The 23,692-nt window shown below is 49.7% G+C and overlaps 1 protein-coding gene and 1 long non-coding RNA gene across 4 annotated transcripts; one reads left to right on the top strand and one right to left on the bottom strand.

Moving 5' to 3' along the window:
• Nucleotides 1–1,818: 1,818 nt before the first annotated feature.
• On the bottom strand, nt 1,819–16,953 carry LOC142917807 (uncharacterized). 3 transcript variants are annotated; one of them, XM_076062164.1, is made up of 8 exons: nt 16,817–16,953; nt 16,043–16,190; nt 11,898–12,073; nt 10,713–10,981; nt 9,170–9,326; nt 3,957–4,331; nt 3,658–3,820; nt 1,819–3,425 (listed from the first exon to the last, which is right to left on the bottom strand). In XM_076062164.1, the coding sequence occupies exons 1-8, from the start codon at nt 16,899–16,901 to the stop codon at nt 3,227–3,229; spliced, it is 1,572 nt and encodes a 523-aa protein (XP_075918279.1). In that variant the 5' UTR covers nt 16,902–16,953; the 3' UTR covers nt 1,819–3,226. The 3 variants fall into 3 exon arrangements, with proteins under 3 accessions (XP_075918279.1, XP_075918280.1, XP_075918278.1); XM_076062165.1 differs by having other exon boundaries at nt 16,043–16,178; XM_076062163.1 differs by having other exon boundaries at nt 1,820–3,425; nt 16,043–16,229; nt 16,817–16,950.
• Nucleotides 16,954–17,507: 554 nt separating this feature from the next.
• On the top strand, nt 17,508–22,686 carry LOC142917808 (uncharacterized). Its single transcript, XR_012937221.1, has 4 exons — nt 17,508–17,920; nt 18,568–19,049; nt 19,670–20,014; nt 21,838–22,686. It is a non-coding gene; the product is annotated as an uncharacterized LOC142917808 (long non-coding RNA).
• The last annotated feature ends 1,006 nt before the right edge of the window (nt 22,687–23,692 follow it).

The raw sequence follows: 23,692 nt of genomic DNA, 5'->3' as shown, positions 1-23,692 counted from the left end.
GCCCTAGTGGGGGCTTGGGCGAGCGCTGGTTAAGCGTGGGGACACCACGCATGGCGTGCGGTGCGGGCTCCCGTTGAGGGAGCGAGAGTCAGCCAGGGTTACGATCGGTCGTGATACTCTGGCTGACTTGGGGACACGTGACCGGATGATACTGGAGGGGGGCCACCAGTAGAGGGGGCCAGTGGGTGGTCACATGGTCCGGGAAGAGCTTTCGAGAGCCTTCGGGTAAGGGCGAGAGAGAGGCGGAGGCAGCCCCAGCCCTGCCCAATATAAGGGGGTTCCCCTGAGAGGAGCTCGGGGTTCTTACTGTTGGAGAGGCAGGAGATCCACGTCAAGCTAAAGAAGCCTCCAGCCAAGCGGTATGGGACCCAGCTTGTGGTACGGAACGGGATCGCAAACCCATAGGTGTGGTTCGCTGTAGCGTTGTTAGTCGGGTGGACACCTCGCCTGGGGTATGTTGTGTTAATAGTTTAATAAAAGTGTTGCTCCTAAAGACAACATCTGCCACTCAGTTGGACTCACTATTCATGTTTTAATAGATGTTAAAATATTTACAAAAATTCAAGAGTTACAAGTTCACGAACATCAAATACATTTTATAAAACATAAACGCGTCAGTGATTATTTTATTAACAAGGATGGCTAAAGATTAAATGTTATATATATTCTTAGCTCTTTCGGTAAAGTCACATTGAAGGGAAACAATAAAATAATAAAATATATATAATAAAAATTCTCACGACGTTTCGACCATAACACAAACTGTCGTCATCAGGTGTGAAAAACCAACGGCAAGAAACATTTGAAAGAAGTGCCGGTTTGCATTAATTTATTTATTTTTTAACGGTTTATTTATTTATAAAACACGTCAGCGCCACGTGCAGCGATTTGGCAGTTTATTTAGAAGGACAAGTCCATCTATGTTCTGAAAAGAGGAGGGGGGAGACGAAAAATTAATGTATGCTGTCTGGAAGCCACCGTAAGCGTGAACAATCAATTAAGACCTAACTACTACCACAGAGGCAACTTAGTTACATTGGAGAAACCAAACACCATGTCTCAGACCGCATTCGTGAACACAAAGCAGACCTTAAACATGGTAGGACCAACACCTCGGCCGTGGCAGATCATTGTTATAATTCAGTAGGCTCACATGACATTGACTTTTCCAAGACAGAGGTTCTTTGTAAGCCATCTGGCTACCATGAGAGATTCGTTCATGAGGCTATCCACATATACAAGCACAGAGACAATTTCAACCGAGAAGATGGATTCTGGCTTAGCAATCATTGGAAGGATTTGATAAACCATTTCAGGTCTTAATTGATTGTTCACGCTTACGGTGGCTTCCAGACAGCATACATTAATTTTTCGTCTCCCCCCTCCTCTTTTCAGAACATAGATGGACTAGTCCTTCTAAATAAACTGCCAAATCGCTGTGCGTGGCGTTGACGTTTTTTATAAATACACCATTTAAAAATAAATTAATTAATGCAATTTAACACGTAGGCTTTCGCGACCAATATTATTCATAATAAAGGTTTTTGGGTTAGATTGCGTTATTTATAAATGTGTCGTAACCCTCCACCACCCGACACGGCCAATCAGCAAAAAAAGTGTCACGTTGACAAAAGACAAATAATTCACTATTTTAGCCCACCGGTGTGTTGAAGTGTGAATCCACATTTACAGTTTGAGTACGACGTTTCGCTGGTAAATACATCCAGCATCATCGGGCAATTCGCCAGAATGGTAAAGCCCTCGCTTGCTTCCGGTTTTATATAGAGCAGCAGGGTGACATCATCACTTAACTCATATCAGGTGAAGTGATTAGAGGCGGGGGGGGGTATTGTAATTATATAATCGATTAGTAATCAGTCATTGGTTATGATTAGTAATGAGTTGTAGATTAGTAATTAGTTGTAATGTGTTAGTGATTATATGCTATGTTAGTAATCCGTTAATTAGTATGTGTTTCCCCTATAAGGAATTGTAATGTGCATTCATATTCCTAGCTTCCTCGGCAAAGCCACGCCGAAGGGAAACAATAAACATAGATATTCTTTTATTTTATTGCTTCCCCCCCAACGCGACTCCACCGAAAGAACCAAGAACATGAATCACTGCAGTCACGAAAGCTTTAAATCAAAATGTAATGTGTATTATTTAATAATACGCTTCCAGCCCGCACTAAGCCTGTAGCTGTCAGAGCGATTAAAGTTATTCTTATTCCTCTCAATTTCAATGGATTCTCTAATTAGTCTTTGCCAGTAATAATTAGTTTTACACAACACTGCAACATTGTCAAAATCAATTGAGTGTCCTTGTTGACAAGCATGTTCTGCCACTGCCGACAGTTGTGTTTGAGATAATTTAATATTTCTCTGATGTTCTTTTAGTCTTACGCTGATATTACGTCCCGTCTGTCCAATGTAGCAGCCGCCACATAAACAATTAATCCGATATACACCTTCTGTTGATAATTTAGGTAATGCGTCTTTAGTGCAAGATACTAGTTTTTGAATTTTGTGTACTGTACCAAATCTTACTGTAATGTTTTGCTTTTGCAAAACACGGGCTAATTTGTCAGTTACTCCTGAGATATATAGATTTTTTATTGTTTTAACAATCTGGTCGCTTTCAGCAGTATTGCTTTGCGATCGTGATTTGGCATTCAGTGCTCTGTTAATTTGAGCATTACTGTAGCCATTCTGTCGTAGTGCATCTTTAACGTGTTTAATCTCTCTCACTAGACTCTCACCATCTGACACTGTTTTAGCCCGATGTATGAGCGTCTTGATAAGAGAGGATTTCTGAGCTGGATGATGATGTGACTCTGTATTCAGATAGGCATCAGTGTGCGTTTGCTTTCTGTAAATGCTGTGTGTTATTTTACCGTTTAGGCCATGTCCAAGCAAAATATCTAGGAATGGGAGTGTGTTATTCACCTCCATTTCCATGCTGATTGGCCGTGTCGGGTGGTGGAGGGTTACGACACATTTATATATAACGCGATCTAACCCAAAAACCTTTATTATGAAATTAATGCAAACCGACACTTCTTTCAAATGTTTCTTGCCGTTGGTTTTTTTTTCACACCTGATGACGACCGTTTGTGTTATGGTCGAAACGTCGTGAGAATTTTTATTGTTTTATATATATTTTATTTAATTGTTTCCCTTCAACATGACTTTACCGAAAGAGCCAAGAATATGAATTACTGCAGTCACGAAAGCTTTAAATCAAGACAACACACACGAGCGGCGAGTGCTCCGATCCTGCTTGCTCCGATCCCGCTTGCTCCGATCCCGCTGGCTCCGATCCCACGTGCTCCGATCCCGCGCGCCCCCCTCCCCCCACTCACGTGGCCACGGTCGTCCTCCTTGCCGCCTGGTGGTGGCTTGCGGGAGGCGCGGGGCTCTTCCCTGCACACGCGCCGGGGGGGGGGGGGGGGGGTGGGCGGGATGCACAGCGGTAATTCGTCGCACGAGGAAGCCCGCGAGGGGCGCCGCTGACGTTCGAGTGACATTCCAGCGACATCGGGACGAGCGGGGAAGCGGGCAGCGGGAGGGGGTGGTGCACTTCCGCGGTGGTTAAAGGTGAGAGGCTCAGCGAGGGGGTGGGGTGGCGGGGAAGGTGACGAGGTGGGCGACTCACGCGGCCGCTTGGAGCCGGCGGCGGTAGAGCAGTGCGGCCGCGAGGGCGAGGCCCACGGCGACGACAGTGGCCCAGCAGGACCTGCCGGCCTGACCGGCCCGGGGGGCCCGGCAGACCAGGCCGGCCGTAAACGCCGCTGACGCCGATGCCACCGTCGGCTTCTCTGTGTGGCACAATGACCACAACAACAACGACCGCAACAACTTTGCCACAACTTTATTCGTCCGACGAAAAAAGTTGTGGCAAAGTTGTGGCCACAGTGCCGGCGAAGAAAGACAACGGAGAGCGCCGATTCTCACCGACGACGGAGAGGTTGACGCTTCCCTCGAAGTTGCCGGTGGGGAAGGTGGCCACGTGGCAGAGGAAGAGGCCCCCGTCGCCGTGCTGCACGTCCAGCAGCTCCAGCGAGAAGTCGCCGCGTGCACTTCCGCGCCCCCCGGCGCGGAAGCGCACACGGCCCATGAGGGGAGAGTTTGGGTATGCCGTGCCGTGTCGTGGATTGAGCACCGCCAAGCTGGCCCTCTTCCGGCCGTCATCACCGACGGTGACCTTCAGCCAGTTCACCTGCGTCAGCGTCACCGCGGCCGCAACCCGCAGGTGGCAGTGAAGCAGCGCCACCTTCTGGCCGATGGCTGCCAAGGCCTGGCCCTCCGTCACGACACCCACGGGAGGGCCTGGGCAGGGAGACCACACAGAGACCCATACACCACTCATAGAGAGCCATAGACTACTCATAGAGAGCCATAGACTACTCATAGAGAGCCATAGACTACCCACACAGAGACTCATAGACTACTCATAGAGAGCCATAGACTACTCATAGAGACCCACAGATTACTTACACAGAGAACCACACACGACTCACACAGAGACCCACACACTATTCACACAGAGACCCATAGACTACTCACACAGACACCCATAGGCTACTCATAGATACCCATAGGCTACTAGAGACCCATAGACTACTCATAGAGAGCTATAGACTACCCACACAGAGACCCATAGACTACTCATAGAGACCCACAAATTACTCACACAGAGAACCACACACTACTCACACAGAGACCCACACACTACTGACACAGAGACTCATAGACTACTCACACAGACACCCATAGGCTACTCACACAGAGACCCATAGACTTCTCACACAGAGACCCATAGACTACTCACAAAGAGACCCACAGACTACTCACACGGAGACCCATAGACTACTCACACAGAGACCCATAGACTACTGACAGATACCCACAGACTACTCACAGAGAGACCTACATACTACAAACACAAAGACCCATAGACTACTCACACACAGACCCATAGACTACTCACAGAGAGACCCACAGAATACTCACACGGAGACCCATAGACTACTCACAGAGACCAATAGACTACTCACACAAAGCTACTCATACGGATGCTTATCTGAAACCGGATTCCCACCACCATCCATCACAGAAGAATTCTCATTAAGACTCTGCACCATAGAGCCCAATGCATATCTGATCAGGAACACATAGGCAGTGAACTCAAGCACGTACACCAAGCTCTTAAAGCTAATGGTTACTCCGACTATACAATCCGCAAAGCTATCACTCAAACCATGAAGAATGACCCTCTCGAGGAGCCTTTCAAAACCATTACTTTACCCTACATTGCGGGGATCACAAAAAAGATCTCCAAATCCTGAATAAACACAAGATCCAGGTCCGTTTCAACACATTACATAAAATCCGTGATCTGGTTCCGTCTGTGAAAGATGTGATTCCGGACATACAGTACCCTGGTGTCTACAAACTAAGTTGCCTCTGTGGTAGAAGTTACATTGGAGAAACTAAACGACATGTCTCGGACCGCATTCGTGAACACAAAGCAGACCTTAAACACGGTAGGACCAACACCTCGGCCGTGGCAGATCACTGTTATAATTCAGTAGGCTCACATGACATTGACTTCTCCAAGACAGAGGTTCTTTGCAAGCCATCGGGCTACCACGAGAGATTCGTGCATGAGGTTATCCATATATACAAACACAGAGACAATTTCAACCGAGAAGATTGATTCTGGCTTAGCAATCATTGGAAGGATTTGATAAACCATTTTGGGTCTTAATTGATTGTTCACGCTTACGGTGGCTTTCAGACAGCATACATTAATTTTTCGTCTCCCCCCTGCTCTTTTCCGAACATAGATGGACTCGTCCTTATAAACAAACTGACAAATCTCTGTCCGTGGTGCTAACGTTTAAAAATAAATACAAACCGCCACTTCTTTCGAATGTTTCTTGCCGTTGGTTTTCACACCTGATGATGACTGTTTGTGTTACAGTCGAAACGTCGTGATAATTTCATTGTTTTATATATTTTATTATTTTATTGTTTCCCTTCAACGTGACTTTACCGAAAGAACCAAGAATATGAATTATTGCAGTCACGAAAGCTTTAAATCAAAATTTAACCACCTCTACGGGGAGGGTTTCCACATAACTTTAAGATCCTTCAACAAACTCCGGGATAAGAAGGCTCAGCTGATCGAGTCTCTCACCTTTCTGAAGAGATGTCGCGACTCTGGGGTAATACCAATCGCATTTACACTGACCTCTGCTGATGTAACTTCTTCTAATGCGAAACGAATTCTTTTCAAAACTAGCTTAGCTCTTATCTCAGAGAAAATCTGACTTATACGCACCGAACTAGATCAGTTAGACAAGACACTCTACAAATCACACTTATCATTGACGGCAACAATGTCCACATCAGATTGGGAACATGTAGACAATATGACTGCCTCTTCAGCTGCTACTATGTCAACCAAATGTAAGGACAACCTGATTTCCAAATTTAACCTCCTCTCCAACAAAAGACCGGACCCACACACCAAAAAGTTAGACGTTAACAAAGTCGTAATTAATCGTAGTAACAGTTCTATTTCCGATGGTCTGAAATCCGTTTTAGCTAAAGGTCTAAACTTTGCAGTCACCCCTAAACACATACCAGTTACTGATATCATTGCCCAAGTAGACGTTGTTCTCAAGGGCCTGGGTCACATCGCTGCAGACGTAGCAAGATCTGAAATCGCTGCAACCCTCAAAAACGCTAAGATGCCAGCTAGCAACCTCAGCAAAGATGAGCGTTTTGAATTATACAAATTAAAAAAGAGGGATGACATTGTAATCCTCTCAGCTGACAAGGGCAATGCTACTGTCATCATGGATAAAATAGAATATAACAACAAAATGAAAGAATTACTCGACGATGGCAGCTATACAAAAATAAAAAGAGATCCCACCAACAGCCTCGTCACACAAACCAACAAAATTATTTCTGATTCAACCGCATTAATTGATCAATCTAAACAGTTTTTGTTGAAACCTTCTGCTGCCAGGCCACCAAGATTATACGGCTTACCAAAAATGCATAAAGTAGATACACCCCTCCGTCCCATCATCTCTATCAACTCCCCCACCTACAAACTGGCTCGTTTTCTGTCTGAAATCCTGCGTCCTTTCACTGGAAAAACCACCTCTGCGGTACAAAATTCTACTCACTGGTATCGACAATCAAGGGTATTTCCCTGTCCCCAGACGACCTGCTTGTCAGTTTTGATGTAGTTTCCTTATTCACCAAAGTTCCTGTACCTAACACCATCGCAATCATTGAAGACTTGGTTCATCAAGGACTAAACATTGAGGTACCCCCCCTGGTGAGACACTGCTTAACCAATACATACTTCACTTGGAATGGAACTTTCTACAAACTGAGGGAACCCCAATGGGCTCCCCCCTATCTCCAGTTATAGCCAACATTTTCAAGGAGAAATTTGAGACTGACGACATCCAGACTGCCACTCTCGGCCCAACCTTATGGAAGAGGTACGTGGATGACACTTTTGTCATCTGGCCACATGGCCGGCCTGCTCTAGACCAATCCTTCGACCACATCAATTCCATATACCCAGCCATCAGATTTACCATGGAAGTCGAAAAAGATGGCAAGCTACCTTTTTTGGATGTCTTAATAAAAAAGAGACCTGATGGTTCAATGAGCCACTCTGTCTATAGGAAAGCTACCTATACGGATGCATATCTGAAACCGGATTCCCACCACCATCCATCACAGAAGAATTATCTCATCAAGACTCTGCACCATAGAGCCCAATGCATATCCGACCAGGAACACATAGGCAGTGAACTCAAGCACGTACACCAAGCTCTTAAGGCTAATGGTTACTCCGACTATACAATCCGCAAAGCTATCACTCAAACCATGAAGAATGACCCTCTTGAGGAGCCTTTCAAAACCATTACTTTACCCTACATTGCGGGGATCACAAAAAAGATCTCCAAATCTTGAATAAACACAAGATCCAGGTCAGTTTCAACACATTACATAACATCCGTGATCTGGTTTCGTCTGTAAAAGATGTGATTCTGGACATACAGTACCCTGGTGTCTACAAACCAAGTTGCCTCTGTGGTAGTAGTTACATTGGAGAAACCAAACGACATGTCTCGGACCGCATTCGTGAACACAAAGCAGACCTTAAACACGGTAAGACCAACACCTCGGCCATGGCAGATCACTGTTATAATTCAGTAGGCTCACATGACATTGACTTCTCCAAGACAGAGGTTCTTTGCAAGCCATCGGGCTACCACGAGAGATTCGTTCATGAGGCTATCCACATATACAAACACAGAGACAATTTCAATCGAGAAGATGGATTCTGGCTTAGCAATCATTGGAAGGATTTGATAAACCATTTCGGGTCTTAATTGATTGTTCACGTTTACGGTGGCTTTCAGACAGCATACATTAATTTTTCGTCTCCCCCTCCTCTTTTCCGAACATAGATGGACTCGTCCTTATAAACAAACTGACAAATCGCTGTCCGTGGTGTTAACGTTTAAAAATAAATACAAACCGCCACTTCTTTCAAATGTTTTTTGCCGTTGGTTTTCACACCTGATGATGACTGTTTGTGTTACAGTCGAAACGTTGTGATAATGTTATTGTTTTATATATATTTTATTATTTTATTGTTTCCCTTCAACGTGACTTTACCGAAAGAACCAAGAATATAACTTTACTCAGTTTAATAACTTTAGTCGTCCGATGAATACACTCATAGAGACCCATAGACTACTCACACAGAAAACTCATTGACTACTCAGAGACCCATAAACTACTCACACAGAGATTTACAGAGATACAGACTCATTGACACACATGGAGGCTGGTTGAGATACATAGCGACCCTACATAGAGATACACAGAGACCCACAGAGACACACAGATACTCTGCAAAGAGATACAGAGACACATAGAGACTCATAAAGATACATAGAGACTAATTTAGATACATACAGATACATAGACATCCACCCACCCACTCACTCACCCATCAACTCACAAGGTTTGGCAACTTACTCCGATATCAAAGGATTTGCAATCACCACACACACACAAACATCTCTCTCTCTCACCCAGCCACTCACCCACCCACTCACCCACGGCGCTGTGTCGTGGAGGGACGGACACACAGGACAGCGGAGACCACTCCCCTGCCTTCCGCCGCAGGAAGTCAGCGATGACCCTCGCACGGGCACAGTACTCATCAGCGTCTCCAGGCGGACACACCGCGTGGTGGCAACTGACGAAGTTCACCTGGAGTAGCAGCATCATCATCAGTAGTAGTAGTATCATCATCAATAGTCGTGTCATCAAGCTGTAAGCTCCACATCTACAAGCTGGCAGCTCCATGTCTACAAGCTGGAAGCTCCACGTCTACAAGCTGGAAGCTCCACGTCTACAAGCTGGAAGCTCCACGTCTACAAGCTGGAAGCTCCACGTCTACAAGCTGGAAGCTCCACGTCTACAAGCTGGAAGCTCCACGTCTACAAGCTGGAAGCTCCACGTCTACAAGCTGGAAGCTCCACGTCTACAAGCTGGAAGCTCCACGTCTACAAGCTGGAAGCTCCACGTCTACAAGCTGGAAGCTCCACGTCTACAAGCTGGAAGCTCCACGTCTACAAGCTGGAAGCTCTACGTCTACAAGCTGTAAGCTCTACGTCTACAAGCTGGAAGCTCCACGTCTACAAGCTGGAAGCTCTACGTCCTACAAGGCATCAACATGTGGCCGGGGACCCGAGTGAGGGTCCGACCCTTCGTAGCTGTAACTCCGACGTATAGATTAGTTAGCTGGGTGGTCACCACCCCTAGGCTATATCTGGTAAAGGGGCAGTTACCCCTTTGTATGTCACGTGTTACAACAAATGTGTTGCCTCTAAAGAATAACGTCTGCGACTCAGTTGGACTCACTACAGTCGTAGTGAAGTGACACAGAATGGGTCACTATGGCACGTGGTGCTGGTTACCGACAGAGAGAGGAGATGTGGGCGTCACAGCCATACCTGCCAGCAGAGCAGGGTGCAGCGGCCGTTCTGGCAGCAGAGAATGCAATGCCACGGAGTGGGTTACTCGGGTGCATGATGCGCACTGCTGGCAGTAGGGGGCATATGAGGACATGGCAAACCGGCCGGCTGGTGGAGCACGTGATAGGCCGGGGTAAGGGATGTGTGGCAAGGGTGCCCGAGGGGACACGTGAGGTATGGCCCAGAGCCTTCTGGTGGGTTTCCAGAAGGGGGCGTGGCCAAGGGCGGAGCCAGGCCACACCGGGGGGGCATAAAAGGGAAGTCCTGAGGCTGGATAAAGGCTGTCTGTCGGTGGAGTGGAACCCAATGTGCTACGTCTTCATCGTCAGGCAGCGTGCCGGCTGCTCTGACCAGTCTGTAGTTATCCCGTGTGTGAACAATTGTTAAATGTGTAGAATAGACGTGTTGCCTCCTACGATTAGTGTCTCAGAAGTGGTACACTACAGAGGTATCATCAGTAGTAGAGTAGCATCACTCACTCATCCACTCATTAACTCTTTCACTAACTTACCCACTCACAAGGTTTGGCTACTCCCTCCGATACCCAAGGCTTCTCAATCACCACTCACGTCCCCCCCACAACCTTCCAACCCCCGTCACAACCCCCGCAACCGCTCACCGCATTCGGAGCGCCCCCTTTTGCCGAGTACTCCGCTTGAAAAAAGAAATCCAGTCGGTGCCCCACCATCCTTCTCAGCAACAAACGCTCAACGTAGGCCGACATTGACAGCTCCCAGACCTCCGGCTCTGCGTCAACCACCGCGTCTACCTTCCCAGCCACCACACAATCGCAGTCGTCACCGCCGTCGTCACAGCCGTCGCCATCACCCTCCTCCACCGTCCTTTTCTTGGTGAGCTTCAGGGTGAATATCGGAGCACTGAGGACAGCTGAGACACCGGGGGGGGGGAGTCACGCGTGGGGGGGGGGGTGTTATCTCCCTCGCCTAGTGAGCCGGAGGCCGTTGGTTCGAATCCAGACCCTGACGATGCCTGCTGTTGTATGTTTGGAGTTTGTGTGATCTCCCCCTGTTCTACAGAGTGAGTGAGAGTGAGTGGGAAAGTTACAGACAGACACAGACAGAAAGAGGCACAAACAGACACAGACAGAGAAACACAGAGACACACAGACACATGGACAGACACAAACACAGACACTCACACACACAGAGACACAAACACAGACAGTAACACACATAGAGACACAAACACAGACACTCACACACACAGAGACACAAACACAGACACTCACACACACAGAGACATAAACACAGACACTCACATACACAGAGACACAAACACAGACACTCACACACACAGAGACACAAACAGACACAAACACTCACACACACACACACACAGACACTCACACACACAGAGACACACAGACACATGGACAGACACAAACACAGACACTCACACACACAGAGACACAAACACAGACACTCACACAGACACACAGACACTCACACAAACAGAGGCACACAGACACATGGACAGACACAAACACACTCACACACACAGAGACACACAGACACATGGACAGACACAAACACAGACACTCACACACACAGAGACCTAAACACAGACACTCACACACACAGAGACACAAACAGTTACACAAAGAGACACACATAGAGAGACAGAAACACACACAGACACATAAAAACAAGATCTCTCATATAGCTTGCACAGACAGTTGGGGTAAGTGCTGTTGGCGAGCACACAACATCAACAACCGCCATTCGGCACACAGACACACACAGAGACAGAGACAGCGGCACATGGCCGATCTCACGCCACTCACTTGTCTTCAAGTGCACGACCTCAACCACGACCCAGGGTGAGGACAGTGGTGATGATGAGGCGGTGGATCTGACGCGGAGGTGGTAGCGGTCGGTGGGATCTTCCAGCGCTGAGGAGACATTGCACCGCGTCTCTGTTGTGGCAGAGCAGACGATCTGCCAGTGGACTTGTCCAAAACTGCGCAGACAGAAACATGGAAAGGAAATGGTGAGGAGTGGTGAGGAGCGAGTGAGCAGGTGACTGAGAGAGACGTGTGTGTGTGAGTAAACTAATGGGCGAGTGGATTGGTGAGTGAGTGGGTGAGTGGGTTGTCGAGTTAGTGGCTGATTGAGTGGGTTGGTGAGTGAGTGGGTGAGTGGGTTGTCGAGTGAGTGGCTGAGTGAATTAATGGGCGAGTGGGTTGGTGAGTGGGTTGTTGAGTGCGTGGCTGAGTGAGTGGGTGGGTGAGTGGGTTGGTGAGTGAGTGGGCGTTTGTAGCCACCACAATGGTCAAAGGGAGCTCTGAACGTGTGCAAGGGGCTGTTAACCGCTCCACCTTCAATTAATTACCACTAAACAACACACAAAATATCAAATTATGCGCATTGTTTAGTGCCCCGGCGGGACAGGCGTCGATGACGTCTCCTTACAAAACCCCATTTGGAAACAGCAAAAAACCACTGTGGATGGCCACGTGGAATGTTCGAACGCTCACTGCGAAGGAGAGGCTGCCACTCCTCTGTCGGGAGCTGGACTGGTACCGCCTGGATCTCTGCGGTATTCAGGAGGTCCGGTGGACCGGCTCTGGCTCCTGCCACCATGAGGGGTGGACAGTCCTCTACTCGGGGCAGGAGCCTGCCAAACAACAGGGAGTGGCTCTTCTTATGAACAAAATAATGAAGGGGTCGTGGGAGTGTGGCGGTGAGGTGTGGGAAGCTGTAAGCCCCAGGCTACTTTGGGCTCGCTTTCCCATCAACCAGAGGTGAGGAGCGGTGGTCGTCATTACTTATGCCCCCACCGAAGACGAACATCCGTGGAGGGACGCAGGCAAGGCCGATGAGTCAGATGCCTTCTATGAGCTCCTGTCACAAGTGCTAGCTAAAGTGGCCCCTCGGGATATTCACATTGTCGGTCAACTTTAATGCCCAAGTTGGTCATGATGCTGGCACCTGGTCTGGAGTGATTGGAAGGCATGGGCCAGATCAGCTCAATAACAACGGTAGAAGGCTGCACGATTTTTGTGCAGCCCATAGGCTTGTAATTACCAACACGCTGTTCTGGCATCGGCGCATCCACGCAACATCATGGATGCATGCCAGGTCCAAGCAAAGAACATCTGCTGGACTACATAGTGATGGAACAGCAGATGCTGGCCCATGTCCTTGACACAAGGACCTACCATGGAGCTGATTTGCTCACTGACCATCGACTTGCCATCTGGAAGATGCGCCTGCCATTCTTCTACTCCAATGGTGGGTGTATACCCAGGACCCCATTCAAACCCAGTGGCCTGGTCTCAGTTAGCTGATGAAAGTTGCAAGTGAGAATTTCATCATCGCTTGCAGCTGGGGTTGGCATTGTCCCCCACTCCTGATGTCGAGGGGAAATGGGCGAGGTTTTGGACTGTGACTCATGCAGCTTTAATGGCTGCTTGGGAATACGGTCCAGACCTCGCCAGAGACCCTCACTGACAGAAGAGGTGTTCAGGCTGGCTGAGAAAAGTGACAGGCCCACTCTAATCGTCTACAGCATCCCACGTCAGAGAATGAGGAGGCTTACTGCAGCCTTCGCTCGGAGGTTCGGAGAGCCGTGAGGTGTTCCAAGGATTGGTGGTGGTCGCGGGTTGCTGAGCAGATGGAATCTGCCTCAATGGCCCGCGATCACAAATAACTCCGTCAAAAAAGTAACTTGCAGCGCCACACCTATTTCCATATTTAGCGGAAAGAACGGTGATTCAATTTCCGACCCCCAGGAACAGGTTTGCAGATTTGCTGAGCATTTCTGTGAGGTCCTGCGGGAGGGAAAATCCCTCAGCCTGGAAAACATTGTGGGACAAAGTGGGGATGACCCTGCTGAGGCTGCGGTGCCTCAAATGTTGGAAGTCACCCCCTGTAAGTGGCTGGGTGAGGTGCCATCTGTTGAGTACTGAAGGCAATCCAGAGTCTGAGACCAGGAAAGGCCCCGAGCAAAATGTTGAGGGAGGGTGGCATTTGTGCACATGACATCATAACAATAGTCTGGACCACTGGACGGGTTCCGCAGGATTGGAAGGATGCCCTGGTGGTCCCCCCTCTTTAAGAAGGGAGACCGCACAGATTGTAACAACAACAGGGGCATCTCACTCCTCAGTGTGCCGGGAAACGTCCTGGCAAGGATTATTCAACATCGCCCTGCCAGGCATGCTGAGGAGAGGCTTTGCGGAGCCACAATGCAAGTTTCAGGAAAGGGTGGTCCTGCACAGATGCCATATTTTCCGTCCATCTGCTACAGCAGAGGTGTAGGGAATTCCAACAAGACCTACATCTCTGCTTTATTAACCTGGTCAAGGCCTATGATACCATCAGTAGGCCTGGGCTCTGGGTTGCTCTTCATGCTTTCGGAGTCCCTGACCCTCTGCTTACAATAATTAAGGACCTTCATGATGGTGAGCGGGCCCGGATAAAACTACGTGACTGGGAGTTGGAGCCATTACCTGTTCACCTTGGGTCCCACATTATTTAACACCTATTTCGACCAAGTAGTTTGTGAAGCCTTTGATGGCTGTATCGGTGGAATTTACGTCTGGTACAGATACAATGGGAGGATGATTGATGCCCAGGTGCAGTCAAGGGATGGCTCCATATTGGTCAACCATGTTACATATGCTGATGGTCTGGTAAGTGCTGCTCACTCAGAGGAGGAGTTGGAGGTGCTGCTGCTGAACCTGGAGCTTGCCACCAAGAGGTGGGGCCTTACCATCAGACCCACCAAAACTAAGCACCTGCCTGGGTATTTTGTACCATCAGACACTCCACCCCCACAACTCCCAATTGGTGATGGGGCATTTGTGGAGAGAGTGGAGAGTTTCCCATACCTGAGCAGTGTGCTCATGACCGGCTAAGGTTTGACAGTAGAGGTCTCACTCCGAATCAGTCGCGTGGCAATATCTTTTCATCGGTAACGTTGTGTGGAAGCTACCTGGTCTGTCGCTCTGCACGAAGCTTCAAGTCTTCTTGGCCACAATCATTCCCTTCCTTCTCTACGCTTGAAAAACGTGGAGCCCCCTAATGGAACATCTTTGCCAGTTCGAAACATTTAGGCGGGCCTGCCTACAATCTATCCTGGTTTTTTCGGTAAAGTCACGTAGAATGAGAATAAAATAATAAATTGATAAAATAAAATAACACAGCGCTGTCCTCCAGACAGTCTCGTCCCTTCACCTGATGAAGGCTGCTTGTGTTGTGGCCGAAACGTCGTGAGATTATTGTGTTATTTTATTTTATCAATGTATTATTTTATTCTCATTCTACGTGACTTTACCGAAAGAACCAAAGAAGATTAATCCTTGCAGTCACGAAAGCTTTAAATCGAAATTTAATCCATCCTGGGTTTAACCAGGCAGGATTGTGTGAGGAGCTCACAAATTCCTGAAAGATCTGGACAAAGTCCCATCGGTGGGCTACTCCAGCATGCTCCTGCCAGCGGGCGTTCAACACTTGACGTGGCCTCAACGTGCATATAGTCTGGCACAAGTGCCATTATGATGTCACAGCCAATTAGTGGCAAATCGCGGTTGTTGTTGAGTGAGTGAGTGGGTTGGTGAGTGAATTAATGGGTGAGTGGGTTGGTGAGTGATTAGGTGAGTGGGTTTAAGGGTGAGTGAGTTGAGTGAGTGACGGATGGGTGGGTGAGTGAATGAGTGGGTGAGTGAATTCAGCCGTGAATGGATGGGAGGTTGAGTGGGTTTGTGGGTGGGTGAGTAGGTGGGTGAGTGGGTGGGCGAGTGACTGAGTGGGTGAGTGAGTGGGTGAATAGGTGAGTGGGTGAATGGGTGAGTGGGTGAGTGAGTTAGTGAGTGGATAAGTGAGTGGGTAGTTGAGTGAGTGGGTGGTTGAGTGAGTGGGTTGGTGAGTGGGTGAGTGAGTTGGTAAGTGATCAAGCGGGTGGGTGAGTGAGGGAGCATCTCACAGTTTGCTCTGAACTGTGTAGGTAACGTCCAGAAAAGTTGAGTTGGCCGTGGTGGTGGTGGAGTCGATGGTTGAAGGCTCAACAATTGGGGGTCTATCCCCTTTGGGGTCAACTTCACCGGGGTCCCAGCAGAGGTCTGCAAGGAGGTCTCGAGATTCCAAACGTACATTCAATGGGGAAGGCGGAGCTGGGGAGATGAGTGAACAACACATTGAGCAAACCACTGCACCACCACTCCCCACTCACACAGTGCGCTAACCACTGCACCACCACTCCCCACACACACACAGTGCGCTAACCACTGCACCACCACTCCCCCCACACACAGTGCGCTAACCACTGCACCACCACTCCCCCCACACACACAGTGCGCTAACCACTGCACCACCACTCCCCCCACACACAGTGCGCTAACCACTGCACCACCACTCCCCCCACACACACACAGTGCGCTAACCACTGCACCACCACTGCCCACAAACACAGTGCGCTAACCACTGCACCACCACTCCCCACACACACACACAGTGCGCTAACCACTGCACCACCACTGCCCACAAACACACAGTGCGCTAACCACTGCACCACCGCTCCCCACAATTACACAGTGCGCTAACCACTGCACCACCACTCCCCACACACACACACAGTGCGCTAACCACTGCACCACCACTCCCCACACACTCACACAGTGCGCTAACCACTGCACCACCGCTCCCCACGTACACCACAGCTTGGTACCAGATGTATCGACCTCTGTCCCGCTCGGCTCACCGTGGCTGCAAGTGACGATGTGGAGGAGGAGAGGCAGGAGGAGGTGGAGGAGTCGACCAGGTCCGTAGAACTTCCCCATCTCCATGAACCTCACGTGGAGGGAAAATCGATTCTCGGTTCGATTAAAATACTCGCATCGATTCCTTTGCGGATAACATGGGAATCGATTGTTGGAGAATTTTGATGGTATGTAGTCGATTCCCGTTGTGATAACATGGGAATCGATTGTTGGTGAATGGTGCTCATGGAATCGATTTTCAATGGGGATAAAGTGGGAGTCGAGTTGGTGGTAGTGTTTATAGCTGTTGGAATCGATTACCTTTGGGATAACATTGGAATCCATTGTAGAAGATATTGGTGGAGTTATATTATTGTTATTGCTCCTCTGTTTCAATATAATTTACGTGCAAACTTTTCCGACTACACACTTTTTAAAACAATGCTCTCCATAACTTTTACCCCGGGGTTTAAATATTGTTTTTGTGATTAACAAAAAAACCCCCGAAAGAGCGGGAAACATTGAACACCCTGCTCACTGATTGGTCCAAGCGGCACCCGGCCACCTCCCACCATCGCCTTCTCCTATTGGACGCTGCCTTTAGCAGCGTTGCGCTCCCATTGGCTTAGCAAACTCGGATCACGATTCGCGTTTCGTAATCATAGCTCGACACGATTCAGCACGAGAATGAATCGAAACAACGGAATCGCGTTCGAGTAAAAACATTTGATTTAAATATGGTACGTCAACAATACAACTTTTATTTTTTTTACATTTATTTACACCGGCGCGAATGCCAACGCGAGTTTTATTGTCGATGTTGAGTTTTGTAATTTCGTACTGTAAAAAAAAATTGCCTCAAAGTCGCTCCCGCCTCGGAGCCAATCGGATTTGGCGTCTCCCTTCCCACGTGACGCGAAGTTTTTTTGTTTTCCCGCCAATTTGTTTTGGCTCCTCCCCCTCACCCACCGCCATTTTTTTTAATTCGTGAGGGGGGTGCAGACGCCGGAAAATTTATTTTTGTTGCTCAATTAACGACGAGGACGACGAGGAGGAGGACGACCCGCTAGGAGTGTGAGGTCGCCACTTTTGAGAGAAAGCGTGAGGTAAAGAATGCCCTCTACCGTCCAGGTTGTGGCGTGCAAGTTTGGTGTTTAAGGGTTTGTGTTTAAGGGTTTGCCTTTAAGGGTTGGCGTTTAAAGGTTGGCGTTTAAGGGTTGGTGTTTAAAGGTTGGCGTTTAAGGGTTGGTGTTTAAAGGTTGGCGTTTAAGGGTTGGTGTTTAAAGGTTGCTTCTTAAGGTTTGGTGTTTAAGGGTTGGCGTTTATGGGTTGGCTTTTACGGGTTTGCGTTTAAGGGTTGATGTTTAAGGGTTTGTGTTTAAGGCTTGGTGTTTAAGGGTTGGTGTTTAAGGGTTGGTGTTTAAGGGTTGGTGTTTAAGGGTAGTGTTTAAAGGTTGGTGTTTAAGGGTTGGTGTTTAAGGGTTGGTGTTTAAGGGTTGGCGTTTAAGGGTTGGTGTTTAAGAGTTGGCTTTTAAGGGTTAGTGTTTAAGGGTTGGTGTTTTAAGAGTTTAAGAGTTTTCACGTTTAAACAGAGAGAAAGCGTGAGGTGTGTGTGTGTGATGGTGTGGTGATGTACACTCTGTGTGTGTGATAGTGTGGTGGTGTGCACTCTGTATGTGTGATAGTGTGGTGGTGTGCACTGTGTGTGATGGTGTGATGGTGTACACTCGTGTGTGTATGTCCTCTCCCGCAGCCAATCGGAGGCAAGTTCAGGGGGCAAGGGTCGCGAAATTTCAGAATTTGTCGATGGCCGCCTCGAAGGCCTCCACTTAGGCTGCGACTTTAACCATTTAACTTTACCACTTTAAACATTAAACTACAAATAAACAACGACTATACAACAGCTATACAACGACGACTATACAACAGCACAACAACGACTATACAACAGCTATACAACGACGACTAAACAACAGCACAACAACGACTATACAACAGCTATACAACGACGACTAAACAACAGCACAACAACGACTATACAACAGCTATACAACGACGACTAAACAACAGCACAACAACGACTATACAACAGCTATACAACGACGACTAAACAACAGCACAACAACGACTATACAACAGCTATACAACGACGACTAAACAACAGCACAACAACAACAACTTCTCCGGCGATGTCTACGATGGACAAAGAGAACTCGCGCGCCTCAGCTGCCCAAGGTTCGAGTGCTTTTGAGGGCGAAATTTTTTTTAAATTTGTTTTAATTTATTTAAGTCGAAAAATGTTTTAAGTTTTTAATTTAATTTAGTCGAATTTTTTTTTTAATTTAAAGTCGAACATTTTTTATTTAAAGCTTTCGTGACTGCAGCCGCCCACACCTCCTGCACCACCACCACCCCAGCCGCCCACACCTCTTGCACCACCACCACCACCCCAGCCGCCCACACCTCCTGCACCACCACCCCAGCTGCCCACACCTGCACCACCACCACCACCCCAGCCGCCCACATCTCCTGCACCACCACCCCAGCCGCCCACATCTCCTGCACCACCACCACCCCAGCTGCCCACACCTCCTGCACCACCACCACCCCAGCCGCCCACATCTCCTGCACCACCACCACCCCAGCCGCCCACACCTCCTGCACCACCACCCCAGCCGCCCACATCTCCTGCACCACCACCACCACCACCCCAGCCGCCCACACCTCCTGCACCACCACCACCCCAGCCGCCCACATCTCCTGCACCACCACCACCCCAGCCGCCAACATCTCCTGCACCACCACCACCACCCTGGCTGCCCCCCCTAACATCACGGCCCCCCCTTCCACCGCAGCGCCGGCAGCCCCCCCCTCGCGGCCGCGGCTCGTGACGCCGGTGCGCCGCTCGGCGCGGATCCACGCGGCGGGGGGGGCGGTGGGGGGGGGGGCGACCCCCCCGGGGAGGGCCCTGAGGGACGGCGACACGGTGGGAGGCATTGCGGAGCTGCTGCTGGCAGCGGCCTACGCGGAGGAGGAGGAGGCGGACGAGGTGGTGGTGCAGGAGGGCGCTGCTGGCAGGGGAGGGAGGGGGGGGGGAGAGGCGGCGTCACCGCACGAGGTTCCTGCTGAGGGCCAACGCGGCGCTGGGGGACAACGCCCCCCAGCAGCAGCAGCAGCTCGGGCTACTGGGGGGCTGGGCGGTGAGCGGAGTGAGATGAGTGGTGGGGTGAGCGGAGGGGTGAGTGGAGGGGTGAGCGGAGGGGTGAGCGGAGGGGTGAGTGAGATGAGTGGAGGGGTGAGCAGAGGGGTGAGCGGAGGGGTGAGTGGGTGAGTGAGATGAGTGGAGGGGTGAGTGGGGTGAGTGGAGGGGTGAGTGGGTGACTGGGTGAGTGAGATGAATGGAGGGGTGAGTGGGGTGAGTGGAGGGGTGAGTGAGTGAGATGAGTGGAGGGGTGAGTGGTGGGGTGAGTGGAGGGGTGAGTGGGTGAGTGAGATGAGTGGAGGGGTGAGTGGGGTGAGTGGAGGGGTGAGTGGGATAAGTGGAGGGGTGAGTGGGTGACTGGGTGAGTGAGATGAGTGGAGGGGTGAGTGGGGTGAGTGGAGGGGTGAGTGAGATGAGCGGAGGGGTGAGTGGGGTGAGTGGAGGGGTGAGTGAGATGAGTGGAGGGGTGAGCGGAGGGGTGAGTGGAGGGGTGAGTGGAGGGGTGAGTGAGATCAGTGGAGGGATGAGTGGAGGGGTGAGTGAGATGAGTGGAGGGGTGAGCGGAGGGGTGAGCGGAGGGGTGAGTGGAGGGGTGAGTGAGATGAGTGGAGGGGTGAGCGGAGGGGTGAGCGGAGGGTGAGCGGAGGGGTGAGTGGAGGGGTGAGTGGGTGACTGGGTGAGTGAGATGAGTGGAGGGGTGAGTGGGGTGAGTGGATGGGTGAGCGGAGGGGTGAGCGGAGTGGTGAGTGGAGGGGTGAGTGAGATGAGTGGAGGGGTGAGCGGAGGGGTGAGCGGAGGGGTGAGTGGAGGGGTGAGTGGGTAACTGGGTGAGTGAGATGAGTGGAGGGGTGAGCGGAGGGGTGAGTGGAGGGGTGAGTGGAGGGGTGAGTGGATGGGTGAGTGAGATGAGTGGAGGAGTGAGTGGAGGGGTGAGTGAGATGAGTGGAGGGGTGAGTGGAGGGGTGAGTGAGATGAGTGGAGCGGTGAGTGGAGGGGTGAGTGGAGGGGTGAGTGGGGGGGTGAATGGGGTGACTGGGTGAGTGAGATGAATGGAGGGGTGAGTGAGATGAGTGGTGGGGTGAGTGGAGGGGTGAGTGGAGGGGTGACTGGGTGAGTGAGATGAGTGGAGGAGGGGAATGTTTCTGCAGCTGGCTGATGGCCTGTGGTGCTGTCCACCCCCCTATCTCCCCACCCCGGAGTGCCCTACAGTGCTGCCCTTAATTGCTACTCCCAACAGAACTTGCCACAAAAGTGTGCTGAGGCTACTGGGGGTGCCTTTGTCTTTGTATAGGCTGCCTGTCCTCCTCGCATCGCGTGTCACCGAGGCCACGTGGTTTGCTGTGCGTTTCAAGCTTTATTATCCAGCCACTCCGAGCGTAGCTGCCGTCACTACACACGCCACGTGATGGGGGCACGGCCACGCCCACTGGTGGGGGCACTGCCACGCCCACTGGTGGGGCACGGCCACGCCCACTAGTGGGGCCCCTCGGCGCGAGGGTTTCCCGACGTTCAATTGCTGACCAGGATCGGAGGTCAGAATGAAACCACCAGATTCTGATGTTTATTTCTGCATTCACAAACGATGAGGATCATCAACCTCGTCAACCTCATCATCTTCCCCTAGGAGGGAGCTCGAGAGCGATGGGTGACAGGGTGAGCTCGGAGCGACCCCACAAACTTTCACCACTTTTGCTCGACTCACCATTACCGCCACCACATGGACAAACCCCGCACGCACGCAACAATATTTACACGCCGCAAGACAAAGGTCCACCACCACCACCCCCCCCCCCTCTCTATCTCGCTCCCCCTACCCCATAGCTTGGAACAGACTGGCGAGCGACGTTTAGCGGCGTAGGCGGGCAGGGGGGCGCCCAGTAATCATCGCCAGCACCCGCAGCCACCTTAATCTCCCCTGTGGCGATGTTTACGATACGTACGGCGTGAAAGAAGTTCGACACGCACCACACGGCCGCCACCACTACCGCCATCACTACCACCACCGCGTGTCACTGTAGACACATACACATAGACACACAGACACATAGACACACGCAGACACATAGACACACACAGAGACACATAGACACACAGAGACACAGACAAACACACGCAAAGACAGACACACGCAGAGATACATAGACACAGACACACACAAGACACATAGACACAGGCAGAGACACAGACACACAAAGACACATAGGCACATGCAGAGCACATAGACACACAGACACACACATAGAAATACACAAACAGACACACAGACATACTCACAGACACATAGACACACAGAGACACATAGACACAGACACATAGACAAACACACCAAGACAGACACACGCAGAGATACATAGACACAGACACACACAAGACACATAGACACACAGAGACACAGACACACACAGAGACACATAGGCACACACACAGACACATAGACACACACAGACACACACATATAGAAACACACAGACATACTCACAGACAGTCACACACACAGACAGAGGCGTGTGTCTGTGTGTGTGTCTGCCAGGATGAGTAAAAAAAAGGTGTCGTCTATCGACTTGGAAATAATCCCACGGGAACGCTGTCTCGAGAAAAAGATGACCGATAAAAGTGTTTTGAAGTTATATCCGTTGACTTGTGAACCGAATAAATCCCGTGTTCTTCACATATTGAGTCTCGTCATCGTTTTTCTTTTCTTACCTATAAAAGGCATTTTTTCTGTGTGTCCGTCTGTCTGTCTCTGTGTGGACGCACACTTGCTCGCGAATCGTGGAGTTTACTTTTAAAAAAGTAGCTGGGTACCACACCGTAAGCCCCGTGGTGAGCCAGCGCCATTCTGTTTTCCCATCCGTAAACTTTAAAAGTTGTTAAATTAACAATTTAGTGCTATTTCGCATTATTTAAGTATTTCCTTGCGCCGCTAAAGCTGCCCGGGGGTTGCCCCTAGCAACGCTCGCGCGTCATCGGGGGAGGGTGGGGGGAGATTTCTCATTCGCGTTCAAAATGGTTTTACTTAACTTGATTCCTCTGTCGTGGTAAAATGTTGTGATAAAGATTTCATCCACTTCCCGTCGTCCAATCAATTCCTTATTTTGCACACGTACTCAGATCCGGTGACAATGCATGCCTGTATCAAAATCGGCATCAATTAACCAATTAATTGGCTCCCTTTAAGTGATTAACATTTTGTATGGACGCCTTATTATGCATATATATTTGTGTGTAGGTCAAAAACGCCGCGGTCCCTAAACTGTGGAATCGCCTCGCCTGCTCCATGTGAACGAGTTACGGGCACCCTCACTCCACACAAACAAAAGTTGTATATTGAAGATTGATTCATAAAATAACCAATTAATTCAAGTAAGCGTTGATGTGTGAGCAGGCGCCGCATCATTGACGTACTTCTCGACGGTGAGTTGAATGAAGTTGTGACAAAAAAGTTATTCAACTTCATTCCTCTGTTTGATGTCGTGGTCAAATCTTGTACTCAAGATGTCGTCCACTTCCCGTTGTCCAATCGAGTTCTTTACTTTTTAGTGCACTTTAAAATAAAACTTTTTTAAAAGGAGTTTTTCACTATTCAAAAGCCACCACAACCATTTCAATGCTACGACGTTTGGGCAATTATAATTGAGTTAATAAACATTCTTGTCATAACCATTCTTGTATTACT

Source organism: Petromyzon marinus, unplaced genomic scaffold, assembly GCF_048934315.1.
Source record: "Petromyzon marinus isolate PM22_M1 ecotype Great Lakes invasive population unplaced genomic scaffold, UKy_Petmar_22M1.pri1.0 PM_G_Scaffold_53, whole genome shotgun sequence".
NCBI classification, from domain to species: domain Eukaryota; kingdom Metazoa; phylum Chordata; class Hyperoartia; order Petromyzontiformes; family Petromyzontidae; genus Petromyzon; species Petromyzon marinus.
The sequence above is the reverse complement of the archived record's forward strand: the minus strand, read 5'-3'. Positions and strand labels throughout refer to the sequence as shown.